At 39.7% G+C, this 17877-nt stretch overlaps 1 protein-coding gene and 1 long non-coding RNA gene across 2 annotated transcripts; both read left to right on the top strand.

The window, feature by feature from the left end:
* Positions 1-1232: 1232 nt before the first annotated feature.
* On the top strand, positions 1233-2389 carry LOC128093042 (uncharacterized). Its single transcript, XR_008212190.1, has 3 exons — positions 1233-1665; positions 1727-2026; positions 2086-2389. It is a non-coding gene; the product is annotated as an uncharacterized LOC128093042 (long non-coding RNA).
* A 2032-nt stretch (positions 2390-4421) lies between these two features.
* LOC120412799 (uncharacterized) lies at positions 4422-9455 on the top strand. The gene is made up of 4 exons (XM_039573390.2): positions 4422-6019; positions 6316-6325; positions 7488-7761; positions 7826-9455. The coding sequence occupies exons 1-4, from the start codon at positions 4585-4587 to the stop codon at positions 9377-9379; spliced, it is 3273 nt and encodes a 1090-aa protein (XP_039429324.1). The 5' UTR covers positions 4422-4584; the 3' UTR covers positions 9380-9455.
* The last annotated feature ends 8422 nt before the right edge of the window (positions 9456-17877 follow it).

The raw sequence follows: 17877 nt of genomic DNA, 5'->3' as shown, positions 1-17877 counted from the left end.
GATATTTTCACCTGTATTTACCATAAATGTATCAACAAACAACACAAACAAAAGCCAGAAACGTAATTAGACGGAATCATTTGGCCCGCGGAAGGTGCCAACAAGTGTTACCTGTACAAAACACTTTGCCTCTGTATGAAGTTGTACCTATCAAGGTATGTTGTGGTTCCGAGCGACGCGCAATCACCTGTGGTAATTTATGTTTATCAGGGAGGCAGGAGGGTGCATGCTGCATAAGCTACACATGTTGTGACCCACATATATGGGCAATGCTAGGTTGTGTATGAAGTATAAGGCGTTATTGGTGATGTAACGTATATTGCGACTGTGATTGAAATTATGATTGCAAATATGGTACTTTCATGATGGGTTTATTTTGTAAAGATGAGAAGAAACAAAATTAAAAGTGAGATATTGATAAAGAATAAAACGAATAAATTACTTTTACATGAGAGATATTTAATGAAGTTTTATTTTAATGGAATTTTATCTACACTCAATCGAGAGGGTGCTGTGTCCTATCCCTCGCATGTTCCAGACCAAAATTCATGGTAGAGCTGTCAGACCAAGACTTTCGGACCAAAAAGTAAAAAGTAAACAATCTTGGTTGTAGACATACAAACCAAATTTGTTTTTTTTTTTAATTTATTAACTGGTTTTGGGCTGTGAAATTATTTGTACGTTAAAATTCTCAGCGGTATCATTCCCTTGCACTAAAACCCCCGGTGGTAGGTCACTTTATCGTGGGACATTTTTACGATCAGGGGCAGTTTAGTTGTTATGCAAAAAAAATGTAAGATTTGTCGAAAACAAAAATTTCAGCAAAAAAAACTTAGGTTTGCGGATTTCAGCTGATTGCTCTTGAATTTCCATTGAAGTTTTGAAGTCCTACAAAAGGCCGAATTTCGAAAGGCCTTCCGGGCATGGTTAGTTAATATTATTTTTAATAAACCATAGTTATATGTAATAAAAATTGAATTTGAAAAAAGAAGGCATACCTAAACTCTAATTACAAAAATAAGACATCGAAAAAAAAACATGATTCATTTATCCGAAGTGATATTTTGCCAAGGCCTTAAAAGATCGAGTCTGGACTGTATTTGGTTACGAATGATCAAATTGCAGTTATCGTCACCAGTATCAGTTGAAGTACTTTTGAAATAATTTAATTCATTCTATTCTACTCACTTGTATTCACGGTAACAACATGATCGGTAAAGATAAACACCACACACAAAAAAATATTACCGTAATGACAAAAGTAACTTATTTTTGATTTAAAAAGTTGCTAAAATTAGCTTGAGGGAAAGTTTTTTTCTTGTTTAAAATATGAAAACTTTTACTGGTAAAGTTTTTGAAAATCTCCTTACTAACTGATTTAAAAGTCTTAACTTTTAATACGACTGTAGAATTTCTTTCATTTTGACGTTCTCGTGTACCCGTGTACGACTAAGTTCCAAATGTAAACAAACACTTTGGTGGGTTCGGTGGTGCTGGTGATTCTAGGCAGCAGCCAGGAATCGGGCGCGGAAACCTTCGTGAGCCAAACAGCAGCAGCGGAACGCCTTCGAAGGATTGTGGTGCGGGTGCGGGACGAGGTGAAGTGCTCAAAAAGGACAAGGCGAGCTTCCTGCAGGAACTGCAGCGGTTCCACGATCGGAATGGGTAAGAAGAAAGCTTGGGTGTTTTGTGGGGCTTGTGATTGATTTTGTTTGTTTTTTTTTAGGATGGGAGGTAGGAATGTGGATTCGCACCGGTTGTATTCGGTGGTGGTGGCCCGGGATTGGTGATTGAAGGTCAATTCCCGCGAGGACTGTAACGAGATCATCGAGGAGATGGCGCTGCCGAAGAGTTGCGTGAACAACGAGATTGCGCTGAAGAAGATAAACATCCGGTTTTCAAGTACGAGACAGGTGATTTTCACGGTGAGGAGAAGGAGCCAACGAAGAGGAGGACGTCGAGAAGCGGGACAATCGGAGGTAGCCAGAGCGAATGTTGCACTCGGTGCCGGCGGTTTACAACACCTGTGAGTTATGAGAATGTGTACAGTGGCTTGCCAACTTCACTTACTTCCATCTCTTTTAGCAAATAACCGCCCACAAACGCTCATCTCGCGATGGCGCAGCTCCAGCCGAATGAACCCTGGACAGCGTGCCGAAAAAATCTGTGTCATTCTCGAAGGAGGATGAAGTGCTCGAAATCGAATTCCGTTCCGAGGGCCTCATCAACCCAATCTTCCGGATGCGCTTCCAGAATCGGGAACTCCCCGTTCAGGCACATCACTTTCCAGCCAGGAAACGTCGATCACCCTTGCCGAATCTCAAACAAATTCTCCAAACCTGTCCTGATGAAGGCCGGCAACGTGACCATCCTGTTCTCTACTTTGCTGTCGCGCGTCGAAACGTCCGTCTGGAATCGTCCAGCTTGGGGTCTTCGAAAGTGACCGGTGGCGTACCCTAAGAATCGGTACAGCTGGGACTCAGATTTTGGCCAGAAGCGTTTAATACAATAACAAAATGTCTTATTTAACATACTGCTTAAAACTTTTAAAAATAAATATAAAATCAAGCCTAGAATCAAGCACATTTTTATGAAAATAACACTGTAGTATTAAATGTTGTTTATTCTTGCTATAAAAGGTTTCTTTTCCAATTAAAAGCAAAACACTTTTACCGATACAACGATTTTGTTCCATAAATGCATGGTAGTATCAAAAACTTTTCAACTTTTAAATTGAAAAGTTTGAACTTTCTACGAATATTCACCAACGCGAACTTTTAATCCAACGAACGATCTTTTTAAATTCAGAGTTTTTTTTCTTTGTGTGCATGTATTCATCTTGAACTTTTTTAGCTTAAAATTACAAAAAAGAACACAGTTTGTTAGTTAACTGTATCTCTAAACATTATAATCAATGAAGATCGTGAAAATATAAACAAAAATTTCAAATTCCATAATCATTCTGCCTTTTCAGACATTCGGTCTTTTGAGAAGTTCTGCCTGCTGAGCAAAATACCAAATTCGGCCTTTTGAATTGCGGTCTTCCGAGATTCTGCCTTTCGAGTTTCGGCCTTTAGAGGCAATCCCAATTTAATTTCGATATTTTGGGCCGATCCCGCATAGTCATGAACTATATAACTACTTTATGACAAATAGTTACTCAACTATTTATCAAATGGTCTCTACTATTCTTAAAATTGTAACCCAACTATATATGTACGATATATCAAACCATTAATTCCATTCCCAAAATAGTTTTGGTCGATTTTACTATATGAGAAATTAGTTGTTAGGCAGAAAACTATATGAGGTTTTCATACATATGTAAATATTTTTATAAACTTGGATTTTACGTCAAATAGTCATTGCCCAAAAAATAGACTATTCCCTATATAGTTTCTGAAAAACTACTTTACCGACACTACTTTGCCGACACTTTAAAAAAGACCGCAAAAATGAACCCTACAATTGTTGTGATAACTACTTCGGATATAATCAAATTTGATTTTTAAGTTCTATCGATAGTTGGTGAATGTTTACCGCCATTATATGTGATGTTATTTACGTTGCTGCCGAACTGCTGCCGCCTTATCCGATTGATCTGTATCTGTTGGTGGTTTTTCAGTGGTTTTGGTGACATGTTGTGTTAGAAGGGAGCAAGCTCGGGGGCAAGTATGTTTCGATAAGTCCAAGTAGTCCAAACAATTGACTCATTTTATAGTGAACAGTAATAGTCCACCATGTAGTACACATATTTTCGTGTTTAAATTTTGAAATTTAGCATAAATTAAAATAAGTTGCAAAATTCCTAACTTCAACCATGTGCAACAATTTCCACATCACCCATGCGGGAAACCGATAATGGGGTAATTCATGCGTTCCAAACTGTCAAAATTCCAAAACGTCATTGCCAATCTTCGGTTCGCTGCTTTTGTTCGTGTTTGAAGTTTCGGGCCGAGACTCTGGGCTCACGACAATCAAAAGTGTTGCTAAAGGGGGGATGTACCACGATGTACCGCGTAACGCAACCATAAATTAAATGCCAGTGCTCCCTCTGGGTTACTCTGTGACCAGACCATGCTTTAAATCGTCGTTTTTTGATAAACTTAAGAATAACGTAGATCCTTTTTAATTTTTTTTATCTCTTTATGAAACCGACTGAAGTTTATTTTACAAGATTATTTTCAACGTCGTACAAAAAACAAAAATCATTAAATTATTTTTTATTCGTCTTTTTCATAAAACTTAAAGACAAAATTAATACGCTTAGTTTGAAACAATTCGACAAATAAAAGTTATTTTTTGTTTGTAAATTGATTGATTCCCAGTGCTGCGTTACATTCCTCTGACGTTACGTTTACCTTCAGGCGCTGCTCCTAAACGTAACGCACCCATTTCTGTTTTGCTTTCGTCAAGTTTTCTGACAGCAGCGCGCGCGTGTTGGTAAACATTGCTGAAAGAAGAAACGCGTTTCTCGCAGTAAAATTTCGCAAAACGTTCCGATTGGGACAACAAAATCCAAAAGTTGGTGTTTGTTCCGGCCGAAGGCAGCTGGACCCGCCAATTCGCAACAGTGCATGCAGGATGTTCCACATAATCAAAACTGGCCAGCAGAAGAACGAGGTTCACTACGTGGATTTTGGCTCGAAGAACGGCGGAGGAGAAACCATTTCGCCCCCGCCGCTGCTGATGCGACCAAATGGACCGTTTGGGGGCGCGGCCGCCGTCAGCAAGCGCCACTTTGTCAAGGTGAACGAGGAGATGTTTGTGCGGGAGGTTCGCAAGCGGCCGATTCTGTACAACACGACGCTGAAGGATTACAAGCGGTTCAGTACGCGGCACGAGGCTTGGGCCGAGGTGGCCGTTGCGATGCGGCTGTCGGAGCAGGAGTGCAAGAAGCGGTGGCGGAGTATGCGGGATGCGTTTATGAAGGTGGTTCGGAACAGGAATGAGGAGGAGCGGAAGAGTTGGATCCACTATCGGTTGTTGGAGTTTTTGCTACCTTATATTGAGGGAGCTGTGGGGAGGAAGGGCGCGAAACGGTTGCGATCGACGGAATCGACTACGTCGCAAACGGTGGATTATATCGATGGGTACGTCGGGGAGGATGAGGACACCGAGTATGTGGAGCTGGATGAGGACATGGAGATTTACGAGGGAAGTGGCCGGGATCAAATTACGGTGTCGTACGTGACCGAGGACGGCAAGGAAGTGTTTCAAATGCTGCAAGACCCGGACACGATCCCGGAAGGCGCTGTGATAGGAATCGAGGAAAGCGAAGTGGAGGACGAAATCGACGAGGACGAGCACGAGCTGCTAAATCTGGACAGTACCTGCGTACAGCAACAGCTTGGTGACCAACTTGTGATGCCTCATCAACTGCAAGAACACGACGATAACTTCATCTACGAAGACCGGATAAACTCCGCCATGCTGGACATTCAATCCTCGTACGAACCCGTCCCCGGTGAATCCTTGGTCGAGCAAATGAAACGGGAAGCGCTCTCCGACGGGGAAGGTTCCGAAATTCAAGTCGAGGAAATTGACATGGATCTGCTGCTTTCTTCAAATCATCAACCAGACAACAGCATCTGTCCCCCAACGCCCCAGCATCAACCAGAACCAATAATCGAAACAATTCCACCTCCAAATTTTGACCTCAGTCAACTCGAGAACTCAGAACCAGTCCAACCTCAGCTTCCGCCCGCAGTCATCCCGCCGACCCCACCGGAAACGGTGACCTCAACCGGTCAGTCCACTCCACAACGAGTGGCAACACCTCAGCGAACGCAAACACCAGCCCCGGCGCCACCACCAGTGGCAGTGCCCGTAACGACACGAGAACCCCCCGACAGCAGCAGATCGTCGTCGTCCTCTGGCTGTGCCGGCGAATCCGACGAGCGGTTTTTGCTGTCCTGTGTGCCGATCCTGCAGCGGCTGCCCAACAAGAAGAACCAGCTGGCGCGGCTTAAAATTCAGCAGCTGCTGTTTGAGCTGGAGTACGACGAAAAGTACAGCAGCTAGGGAGCGGAGGATTTGGGACGGGCGTGTTGGCATTTATTGCGCAAAATTAGCTGTAAATAACTGTAGGAATTTAATAAAATTTTAAATGTTTTTTACAAGGTTTTTCCTAATAATTCATGAGTGACTACATGTTGGTTTTTTTGAATGTCCATTAAACCAATTTTTTTTTTGGATTTTTTACTTTTAAGTTTTCATTAAATTTTCATAGGAGTTGCGTTAAGTCATTCTTGAACAGTGCATTTTTATTTACATTTTGAGTTTCGTTAAGTTTTTTGTCACTGTTTTATTCAGAGCTGCCAGTGTAACTAAATTCGTATGCATTAAAAAGTTATTTGCAGACATTCCTGCCACACTGAGAAACTGTAAAACACCGATGGTTGGACAATTATTGTTGACGAATCAATAGGATACTCCCCTCTTCCATAAAGCGGAAAAAATCAAATGGGTAGCAGCGCCCAGTCAAATCAATCCGAATTCTGAAACGGAATCTAATGAGAATCGTACACAAATTCCGTTTCAAACGCAAAAACCGGTTCGAACACGGAACCGGTTGTTGCGTTCGAAACGGAATTTGTATACGATTCTAATTAGATTCCGTTTCAGAATTCGGATTGATTTAACTGGGCGGCAGCGCAAGCAAGTCAGAGAGGGTGAAGAAAAGTCCCAAAAATCGCTCCCTCTCCTTTGTTCTGCTGTTCGTAAAGCTGTTTCTTGATCTCTTTCCTTCCGATCTGCATACCAGCCTTATAAAAAAACGCGCAAGAAGCGATCAAGAAAGGGTCACGAAAAGATTTCTCAAGCGGTACGCAGCTGAAAAGGAACAGAAACGGAAAATGGCGTTTGGCGTTTGAAAAAATCAAATACACTCAACCCCCGGTTGGTTTGACAAAGTCAAACTAAACAGTGAAGAACTGTCACTTTTTACACGAGACTCACACGTGCTATCAGTTAATGTGAGCTCTGTGTAAAGAGGGTGTCAAATTAAAAAGTGACCCTGTTCGTTTGACAACAATTGGTGTCCAACCATCGGGATTTCAGTGATTTGCTTATTCGGTATCAATATTTATGAAAATTCTGAATAGGCTTATAATGCCGAATCTCAAGACGGAGAAATTGAAACAATTAAAATCCAAATCATTAAAAAAATTGAATAGAAATTTAGAAATTAAGTATAAATTGAGAAATTTTAAAAATTAAAACCAGAAGTTTAGAAATTTCAAAAAAGTTATAATTTTAGAATTTAAGAATTTAAGAACGTGAGAATTTAAGAATAATTTCGAATTAGAATTCTTCGAGTTTAGGGATGTTTCCTTCGCCCCTCTTGCGATTGCGTACAGATTATTCAAGTATGTTCTACAAACAAATATAGCTGCAAAAAAAACCAAATTTCCCGCAGACACACTTTTCTAGCCTTCAGTTCTGGCTGCACTTCTTCGTTAAGTCAACTGACAGAACCTTCACAGAATTCTTTCAACAAACGTAAATAAAAAAAAAAGTGTTTGGCTTCAGGTCGCATTTTGCGGACGATTCAACATTTGCATAATTTTCTACAAAATAAACCCATTTTCCCGACAAAATCCGTCTTTCTCCTGCCTCACCATGGCAGCGCCGAACCAGCTGAGCCTTCGCTGCCGGCTGTGCCTGCAGCAGTCGGACCAGCTGGAGGACATCTTCGGTCCCGCCGGCGACGGTGGCAGCTCCCTGCACATGCGAATCATGGCCTCGGTTTCGCTGGAGGTAAGAATAAATTTTATCTTTGGTTGACGAGTTGCTGGTAATGACGGTTACGGTTTCTCGACAGATTCACAGATCGGACAACCTGCCGAAGGGGGTGTGTTCGGGGTGTCGTTACCAGCTGGAGAAAACGTACATCTTCCGGAGTCGGTGCCGTAATAACGACACCAGGTTGCGGAGACACGTGAAGCTGGTGGCCGCGGGGAAGGTCAGCAGATTGCTGGAAGAGGCAGAGGAGGACGAGGACGATGAGTTTGAGGCGAGTTTGGAGTACATTAGAGGGGTGGATGAACGGGAAAAGGAGCGAGAGAAGGCTCGGTGGGACGAGAAGGTAGCGACGTTTGAGGAGGAGTTTCGGGCCGTGGCGGAACTTCAGCGGAATACTGTGTACAATGAAGTTAGGAATGAACTGTTGAGTAAGAGGGATGAGGACCGTGTGGAGGTTGGGACGATGACCGCCGATGAGGAGGCGGAGATTGAAGTTGAGATTCCGGAAGAGATGGAAGAGGATGCTCCGGTTGAAGAGGAACCCGAGCCTGAACCGCTCAACATTAAGATCATGGACTGTTACAGTGTTGCGGAACCGACCGTCAGCGATCCGAAGAAAAAACTTCGCGAGCAAATTCAGGCTCGGTTGGCAAAGCAGGACGAAGAACTGGTTCAATACCTGGAAGAGGAACGATTGGAGAACGAATCGATGGAAGTTCTGGACGAAGTGACGGCCGACCAATTTATCATCACGGAAGTGTCCGACTCGGAAACGTACGTCGTAGACACGGACAATCGTCTCCACGAAGAACAAGACATGTACGGTTCCGACGACGATTCGGACGAAGACCTCGAGGCGGTCACAAACGCTGTCAAGGCGGAACTTGCCGAGCGGCCGAACCTTACCGTGGACGAAAATTGCGTCATGAAGGTAGAGAAGACCCGGGATCTCACAAAGGTGGAAGTTCGCGCCACGGACGGATCGTTGATCTGTATGGAGTTCAGCCGGGAGCGGTCATCGCCCACTCCGACCCCGAACAGCACCTTCCACATGAAACTCGCCGGCCACGAGTACGTTTGCCCCAACTGCCCGCTGACGTTCAACAACGCCCGCGCGCTGGGAATTCACACCTGCCTGGCGAAAGACGCCAAGCAGTACCCGTGCGACGTGTGCGGAAAGGTGTTCCCCACCAACCAGACACTCAAGCGACACTACCGGATTCATACAGGCGAAAAGCCCTTCTCCTGCATGCTGTGCGACAAGTCGTTCACTCAGAAGGAAGTCCTCAAGCGGCACATGGTCACGCACTCGGGTACGCGGCCGCACGCCTGCGAACACTGCGAGCGCCGCTTCATCCAGAAGGACCAGCTGCGGCACCACATTAACCGCTGTCACAGCGAAAACCCCGTCATCACGCTGCACAAGTGTCACATCTGCCACAAGACGTTCAAGCACGCGTCCGGGCTGAGTCGGCACACGGCCACCCACCTGGGTCGCACCTATCCGTGTGGGGTGTGCAAGAAGGAGTTCAACGACAAGAGCGCTTTGAAGCGGCACGAGTACGCGCTGCACGGGCCGGAGGCGGGAATGAAGAAGGGAGCGGCGGCGAACGCGACGGTGACTAAAGGGTGAAGAAGGAGAAGGAAAGTTGAATGAAGTGGAAGGAAGAAGATAATAAACATTGTGGTATTAAATAAAAAGTTTGTTTCAAGTAAGCTTACGTTTTTACCTGTTTTGCCTTACACACCTTACTGAGGAAATGCTATGAAATCACTCGAAAATTAAACTTCTAAATTCGACCTCTTAGACCTCACCTTCACGTATGGATACACTATTGGACTCGACCATCACCGAATTGGACCAAACTTGGAGGGAACGTTCATCTATCGCTAGTTAACAGAAATTCCATATCGTCCCCTTTTTGACGATTTTCAAAAAAAACCTGTTTTATTTCTTTTATTCTAATTCTTTGTAACTACAGTCCACAATCGATCATCCGAAGGCCTTGGCAAAATTACACTTCAGATAATCGAATAACGATTTTTTTTGCTGTCTTATTTGGATTGTTGAGCTTTAGTATGGCCCTTAAACTATTCTAAAGTGATTTAGAATTTTTGATTAAAAGATGGTGACCAAAATGGCGATGATTAAATATTGAAAAAATGCATTTTTTGTTTTACAGGCAATCAACCCTTCAAATTTTACTAAAATAGGATCGCAGAACTCTAATTTGATTCGATTATCCAAAGTTTATCTTACAAAATTAAAGGGGAAAAAAATCCCAAAAAATTTCCATGAAAAAAGAAGTCTAATCAACTGAGAACAATCTAAAAAGAAAACCAAAACCAAAACCAAAACCAAAACCAAAACCAAAACCAAAACCAAAACCAAAACCAAAACCAAAACCAAAACCAAAACCAAAACCAAAACCAAAACCAAAACCAAAACCAAAACCAAAACCAAAACCAAAACCAAAACCAAAACCAAAACCAAAACCAAAACCAAAACCAAAACCAAAACCAAAACCAAAACCAAAACCAAAACCAAAACCAAAACCAAAACCAAAACCAAAACCAAAACCAAAACCAAAACCAAAACCAAAACCAAAACCAAAACCAAAACCAAAACCAAAACCAAAACCAAAACCAAAACCAAAACCAAAACCAAAACCAAAACCAAAACCAAAACCAAAACCAAAACCAAAACCAAAACCAAAACCAAAACCAAAACCAAAACCAAAACCAAAACCAAAACCAAAACCAAAACCAAAACTTAAGATTTCATATCTGGGGTGTAGCTACTTAGTATACTTTAAGTTAAATTTTAAGATTTAAATTGTTTTGCTTCTCTCAATTATAGTTGGGTCATTCCTTCTCAAGTGACCACGCGTCCAACATTGACCTTCACCAAATCTGTTCATATTTGGCATGGGTGTTGTTTTTGCCCCAAAAACAAAGAATCCTAAATTTGGTGACATTTGGTCCACCCCCGCGCCCGTGGCACCTCCCTCTACGATTTCGCAAATCGACTTTTCTTGTTTTTTTATTTGAATGAAACTTTGTCCATGCAATCTCTATGTTAAAAGAAGCTATTAGAAGAAGAAATATTACAATTTTGTTTTGTTGCTTTACATTTAGCGAGGTTCAAATTTATCATCGTAGAAATTAGTATATTTAATAACGATCAAAAAATCATGCAATATGTATTTCCTTTCAAAATGGTTGACCCCTCAAAACTTCTCCGAAGTAGCACTTAATCCTCAGAAAAGAAAACACCTCCACCCCTAATGGCGTTCCTCAAGATCGGATTTCACAATTAGCACAACTTCATCCCCGAGATTGAACCCGAGTTTCGATTCTCAAAATGAGAAACAGAAGCTCAACAAGTTTAAGACACTTTTCGTACTTTGTGGCCGTCTCATTTTACTTTTCTTTATAGCCAAGCACCACCCAGATCAGGATGATGATGCTAACTAATGGCTCTCGGCGGACGAGTGCGCCCTCCTTCCAAGGAAGCAGCGTATTAATAATTATCAATTCCGTTTCGAATCCATTAAGGGGAAGCCCGTGGGGGGGATCCCCGTCTTAGCCGCGATACAAAAAAGCTATCGATTGGAAAAGTTGTGTGCACAGTTTTCTTCACGCGTGTCCCAATAGGGTCGTTCATAAGAAGCGAGCAAAAGCTTTTCTCCGGAAGAATGCGGTCATTTCCGCACAACTTTCAAGCTAATGATGACAAGCAGTTTTCCAGCGGCGGAAGCGGTCTCTGGGCGTTAATTTATCTCCAATGGATAAACGCAGATCGGGGGTCGTTTTCTATAAGGATGCAGGAAAGAGAGAGAGAGAGAGAGAGAGAAAAAAAAATACTTTCGAGTGCCTGACCCCATTCTGGTCTGGGTTGACTTTTCCCATTTCCCGGGGTTTTCCCAGTGAGGGGTGTGGTGTATTGTTTTTCGCTCACGTCAACTTCAGCTTGACCGTGGCCTGTATGGGGGGACGGTCCGGTCGCCACCGGGGCGCGACGGGTCCTGTGGAATAAGGGCTTCGGAGTGGGGGAACGGGACAAGTTGGTTGAACTGTGTTTTGTCTAGTTGTTCGAGAAACATGGCAACACTGGGAACAAGATTGGGAATAAAATTGCGAAAAAAAATGAAATTAAAACTTTTTAATCATCAACATAAAATTAGTACAAAAAGAGAACCAGCTCTTTTTCAAAAATTGCAGATTTTTTTTTTTTAAATTTAGCTAATGCCTTCGGATAATCGAGGCTGGAATGAATTTCAAAATAATTATTGTAGGGCAGCTGTTCAAAAATTGACATTTTTGAAATAATATTCTCGTGTTAAATCTCATTTAAAATTGAATGGTGGAGTCATTTTTGTTACATCCTTTTATGTACAGTGTAAAAAAACCTTTTTTCACGTGTTTCGTTTAAATTTGTTTAGTAGAACAATTTTCAACTGATTGCATTCTTTTCTCATAGTTTTTATACACTATCTTTTTACACATTTATTACAAATTATGCACGTTTGTTTTGTTTGGTATGAGTAGCAATGATTTTGTTTAAAGATTGAATATAATATCTGAAAAATTACTGACAAAAACAAAAATAAAAGATTATATAAAAAAGAGGAAAACTGCACCGAAAGTTGTTTAGAAAATTTATATTGTTTATGTAAAAAAAATGATGTGAGTTTCAGGCTTTCTAGGCCCAGTGAAAAAAAATATAATTTAACCCAAAAATGACGAACTTCTCGTCACAGTGTCCTGATGCAAACAATGATCGAGCTCGAGCTGTCACAGCCCTGCGAAGTATGTTGGCTGACATATCGGGCGGCCAGTCAAAAAAACCAGCTGGAAGTCGCCTGACAAAAAACTTTTGCTAGAAAGAGATAGGAAACCTGATGCAAACAAACGTCCAGCTGTAATGTAAACATACTTTGAATGTGTTGGTAAATTTCTGACTAGAAAGCCTTATTCTTGATAAAAGACAATGAATTACAAATCATTAGGAACTACACTCAATTAAATTATGGAATTAGTACTAGCCTTATTTATAAAAAAAAATACTGAAACATTTTAATTTTTTTAATCAGATCCATTCTTTAATTTATTTATTGGTTCTTTTTGGAGACGTATTTGCGAGGCCCCTCGGAAAACCCAGTTTTTCGGACCATTCCAACACGGTGAAGGTCACGCTTATGGCCAAACCAAAAATTATGAGTCAAATCGAAGCACTTTAATTAATTTTTATATATAGCTTTCATATCATCGCCGTCGTGCTAACTTATCGTACGTGCATTTTGGGTCAAATTGAAGAACGCCATTATATGCAGCTCACAATGCCACATCTTTTGACCTTCACAGATCCCCACAATTTGTCGTGCTATCTTGTCACTCCCTGAAAATTGATGTAAGTGCGACAACTGGCCAAAGGGATTTCAGGTCAGAACGCGATTGACGCACGTACATGTTAGACTACCGTAAACATTTGTAATTATAACTCTGGACTCCAGCAACCAACTTCAACCAAACTTTGGGACAATGCACAGAATGTCAAGCCAAACAAAACGTGTTTGTTATTGTTCGTTTTTGAATATTCAAGGTCAAACATTAAAACGCGTTTTTCTCGGAACGTCAAAATGGCGGGTGCGACAAGATAGGACGACGACGTAGATATGGAACTGCTGAATTTTCGTAATGACCATAAATTGGAAATTTTTGAAATGTTTTAGATGGCGGAAATGTTTTTTTTGATCTATGAAACAGCTCGACTTTGTTTCCGATTGTGGGTACTAAAAGGAAATGAAACCAATTTAAGTTTGAAATAGTCGTTTATAAAACAACTTTTTTTTTTTAATTTCGTCTAGCTTTTTGGTCAGTCTAAAATCCAAACAGTGTCGAAAAGTATTATTTATCGATACAAGAACTTAAAAGTTGGATTTTTCCGAACTGTTATTTTTGGTAATAAAAGCGAGCTCACTGTGAAGCTTCCATAATTTACTCCCGGGTCGATACATTTCACGCTTGAGCTTTCAGCAGTGTTGGTTTCTTGTACTTGATACTTGTGTTTCTCTCTCCCAACTGCCACTCTCAGATGACCCCACCCTTGGCAACAGCGAAGAGGTGGAAATTGGACGGATTGGCCGGTGGCTCCTTGCGGAAGGAGTTGATTCTTGTCACGCCAGAGCTCCCAGGAAATCACTTGATAATAATCCAATGTAATTTATCAAACGGGTTTCCCTTCGCCCTTCTCGTCTCGTGTGGGTGGGTGCGTCCGGGTACGGGTGAGTTTGGACCCAGGAATTCGATGAAGTGTCAACAAGTTGTCCCACCCGGCCTCGAGTGCTCGAGTTGGAGGAAAACAAAAGCTCTTTGCAGGCGAACTTTGCCGTTGGTAGGATGCATGGGCGGAAGCTGTAGATGGAAAGTTTTCTTTTTCCGGTTGGTGAGCTTGGTTTGTGTGTGTGTCACTTGTGCAACGCTGCAATGAACGTGTAATTGCTTTTCTTAGGGCTTTTTCTTGCTTCTGGCCGGATCCACTTGAAATTAGTGCTTGATTGTGGCAATCAAGCGATTCTTTGGCATCGGATGTTGTTTCAGAATGTTTTACATCGAGTACTGGATGATAAATGAGCGTTGGTTTTGTGTGATTCAGCCAAATGGAGAAGTTGACAAAGAACAACCATTGTTGAAGTAATTAGTTTGTTTTTTGTTCAGTAAATGTCAGCAATTCGAAATGACAATTTCTTTGTCTGCTAAATCTGTAGGTTCTTTTGCTATTATTTATTTATAGTTTTTGAACTAGGAAAATTCTCGTATATTTTGCAGATAGGGGATCTGGCGATATTCTCAACAAGTTTGTTCATTTCCACTGTATTCACAAATTATTCAACTTTTTGAAACATAAGAAATGTTTTTCAACGTAGTGACATAAATGAAAAATATCCATAAATCTTGTGCATCAACAGTTATACAGTAGGTCCCCTCCCCAGAACATTTTTTTTTGGAAAAAAAACAAGTTTAAGAAAATATTGTCAATTCCATTTTAAGTGTCTTTAGTTATAACTGTACCAGCAATGCTTAGCATTTTATTCAAAAGAATTTTAATTGGTTTCGTTTAGAAATCGCATAGAACAACAAAAAAAGTAAATCTTTTTCAAAATTGAAAGCTGTTAGCTGCCCGCATAAATGACCCATATGCATTTTTATCACTTTTGATGCAGTTTGGTTCAAAATTGTGTGCTCTTTCAGAAAAAATCCAGTTCTTTGTTCTAGAAATCAGGAGGAAATCCAGCTTTTTCGTGACAACTTAAAACGTAGCCTTGCTGTTTTTGCATTTATGAGAACATGGGCAGTTAAGTGCTATAAAATTTACGGATTTTTTTGTGCTCATAATTTTAATAAATTAAAAGTATTGTTCCACTATCACTTATCAATTTTTTATCTTTTTGAATTTTGATAAAAATATGTCCAGAAAATCTGAAAGATCTCGGTTCTCGGTATGAATTTTTAGGGTTATACATAATTATCTTATTTGGCTCAAAAATAGTTTTTTTCAATCTTGAGTTTTTTTTTTATGATTTTATTGCATGTAAACAGTAATATCTTTTTTTAAATTATTTATAATCAATAATTTTTATCAAACAGCAGTATTCTGAATTAAATATTCATGAATTTATTAAAAATAATAGCTATTTTAAGATAACTATAGTAGTTTTAGCAATAGATTGTAGAACAAAAAACAAAAAAATTGCTAAATTAAATTTTTTTGCAAGCTTACCGTAATCCGAGAAGACATCGATAACCGGGGGAACATTGATAGGTTAAGTTTTTTTTTTGCAAAATGAAAAATACAAATTTAATGCAATCGAAATTTTCAACCTATCGCAGTTTTAGTGAAAAAAAATGTATTTTTTTGCCATTTTTGTCATTTTTCCATTTTTGCGCGTGGCGCGTCGAAAAACCCAGTTTTTATATCCCGGGCAGACGGTAATAACAAAATTAATAATATTTCAATAACAAATCCTTTTAAAATAACAAAAAGTGTTATTATTTTATCCTGAAGTTCAACTTCAAGAAGAAAAAATAATAACAGTTTCTGATAAAATAACAAAATTGGGTATTGAAGTGATATTATATTGAAAATGTTTAATAACACGCTAATAAGAGGAAATGTTATACATTGCAAAAAACTCTCCTAATAACAAAATTTGTTATTCGTTCGGTATACTGACTTAGAAATAAAATTACCACAAATCGCACAAATGGAAAAGTTCCTAAGTGTCCATAACACAATCTGATATTATTTTTTGTTTTGTTAAATATGTTAAGATCTTTGGGATAATTTTGTCTAATTTCGTCGGGGTCATTATTTTGGCCATGAAATGGGGTTTCAGCTTAAATTATTCTAAAAAATTGAAATTTTGAAAGTTGATTTTTTTTTTAATTATTTGATATAAAGGACTTTGTTTAAAATGGTTAGAACTATGGGATAATTTTGACCAATTACGTCAGGGTCATTATTTTGGCCATGAAATGGGGTCCTTAAGCTTAAATTATTCTAAAAAGCTGAAATCTTGAAAGTTGATTTTTTTAATTATTTGATATACCCCCTAAGGGACTTTGCTAAAATTGGCTAGAACTATGGGATAATTTTGACCAATTTCGTCGGGGTCATTATTTTGGCCATGAAATGGGGTCCTTAAGCCAAAATTATTCTAAAAACTTGAAATTTCGAAAGTTGATTTTTTTATTATTTGATATACCCCCTAAGGGACTTTGCTAAAATTGGCTAGAACTATGGGATAATTTTGACCAATTTCATCGGAGTCATTATTTTGGTCGTGAAATGGGGTCCTTAAGCTTAAATTATTCTAAAAAGCTGAAATTTTGAAAAATGATTTTTTAAATTATTTGATATACCCCCTAAGGGACTTTGCTAAAATTGGCTAGAACTATGGGATAATTTTGACCAATTTCGTCGGGGTCATTATTTTGGCCGTGAAATGGGGTCCTTAAGCTTAAATTATTCTAAAAAGTTGAAATTTTGAAAGTTGATTTTTTTAATTATTTGATATACCCCCTAAGGGACTTTGCTAGAATTGGCTAGAACTATGGGATAATTTTTATCAATTTCGTCGGGGTCATTATTTTGGCCATGAAATGGGGTCCTTAAGCTAAAATTATTCTAAAAAGTTGAAATTTTGAAAGTTGATTTTTTTAATTATTTGATATACCCCCTAAGGGACTTTGCTAAAATTGGCTAGAACTATGGGATAATTTTAACCAATTTCGTCGGGGTCATTATTTTGGCCATGAAATGGGGTCCTTATGCTAAAATTATTCTAAAAAGCTGAAATTTTGAAAAATGATTTTTTTTAATTATTTGATATACCCCCTAAGGGACTTTGCTAAAATTGGCTAGAACTATGGGATAATTTTGACCAATTTCGTCGGAGTCATTATTTTGGCCGTGAAATGGGGTCCTTGAGCTAAAATTATTCTAAAAAGTTGAAATTTCGAAAGTTGATTTTTTTAATTACTTGATATACCCCCTAAGGGACTTTGCTAAAATTGGCTAGAACTATGAAATAATTTTGACCAATTTCATCGGGGTCATCAACTTTTGAGAGTTCATTTTTTTTAAATTTTGTTATATTCCCTAACGGAATTGACTTATTTATTGAGAATTTTTGAAGTGTGAATAACAAAAACTGTTATTATTTTCACAGAGCCAGGAAGTCGGAGCTGACGTTGAAGTTCGAGCTGGAGTGAGACCTCGGAGACTGCATCGGATTCAGCAAATTTTCAGCAACTTTTACTTGGAGTCGGAATCTGTGAAGTCGGGTATTTCTGGAGAGCTGAAGTCGTCGTTGACGTCATATCGTGCATCCAGAGTCGGAGTTGTCTTCAAAGTATGGATTCAAAGTCGCTTGGAGGTACCCGACTCTGCAGCCCTGACTAGTACAGAGGAGCTATGGCAACTGCAGGTTTATTTGGAAATTACAAATAAACCAAAACAATAACTTTTTTTGTTATGGAGACATACCAGTTCAATAACATATTTTGTTATTATGCTGCTCCACCTCTCCGCACAAAATAACAAATCTTGTTATTCCTTCATGATTC

Source organism: Culex pipiens, chromosome 2 (genome assembly GCF_016801865.2).
Source record: "Culex pipiens pallens isolate TS chromosome 2, TS_CPP_V2, whole genome shotgun sequence".
In the NCBI taxonomy this organism is placed as follows: Eukaryota; Metazoa; Arthropoda; class Insecta; order Diptera; family Culicidae; genus Culex; species Culex pipiens.
The sequence above is the reverse complement of the archived record's forward strand: the minus strand, read 5'-3'. Positions and strand labels throughout refer to the sequence as shown.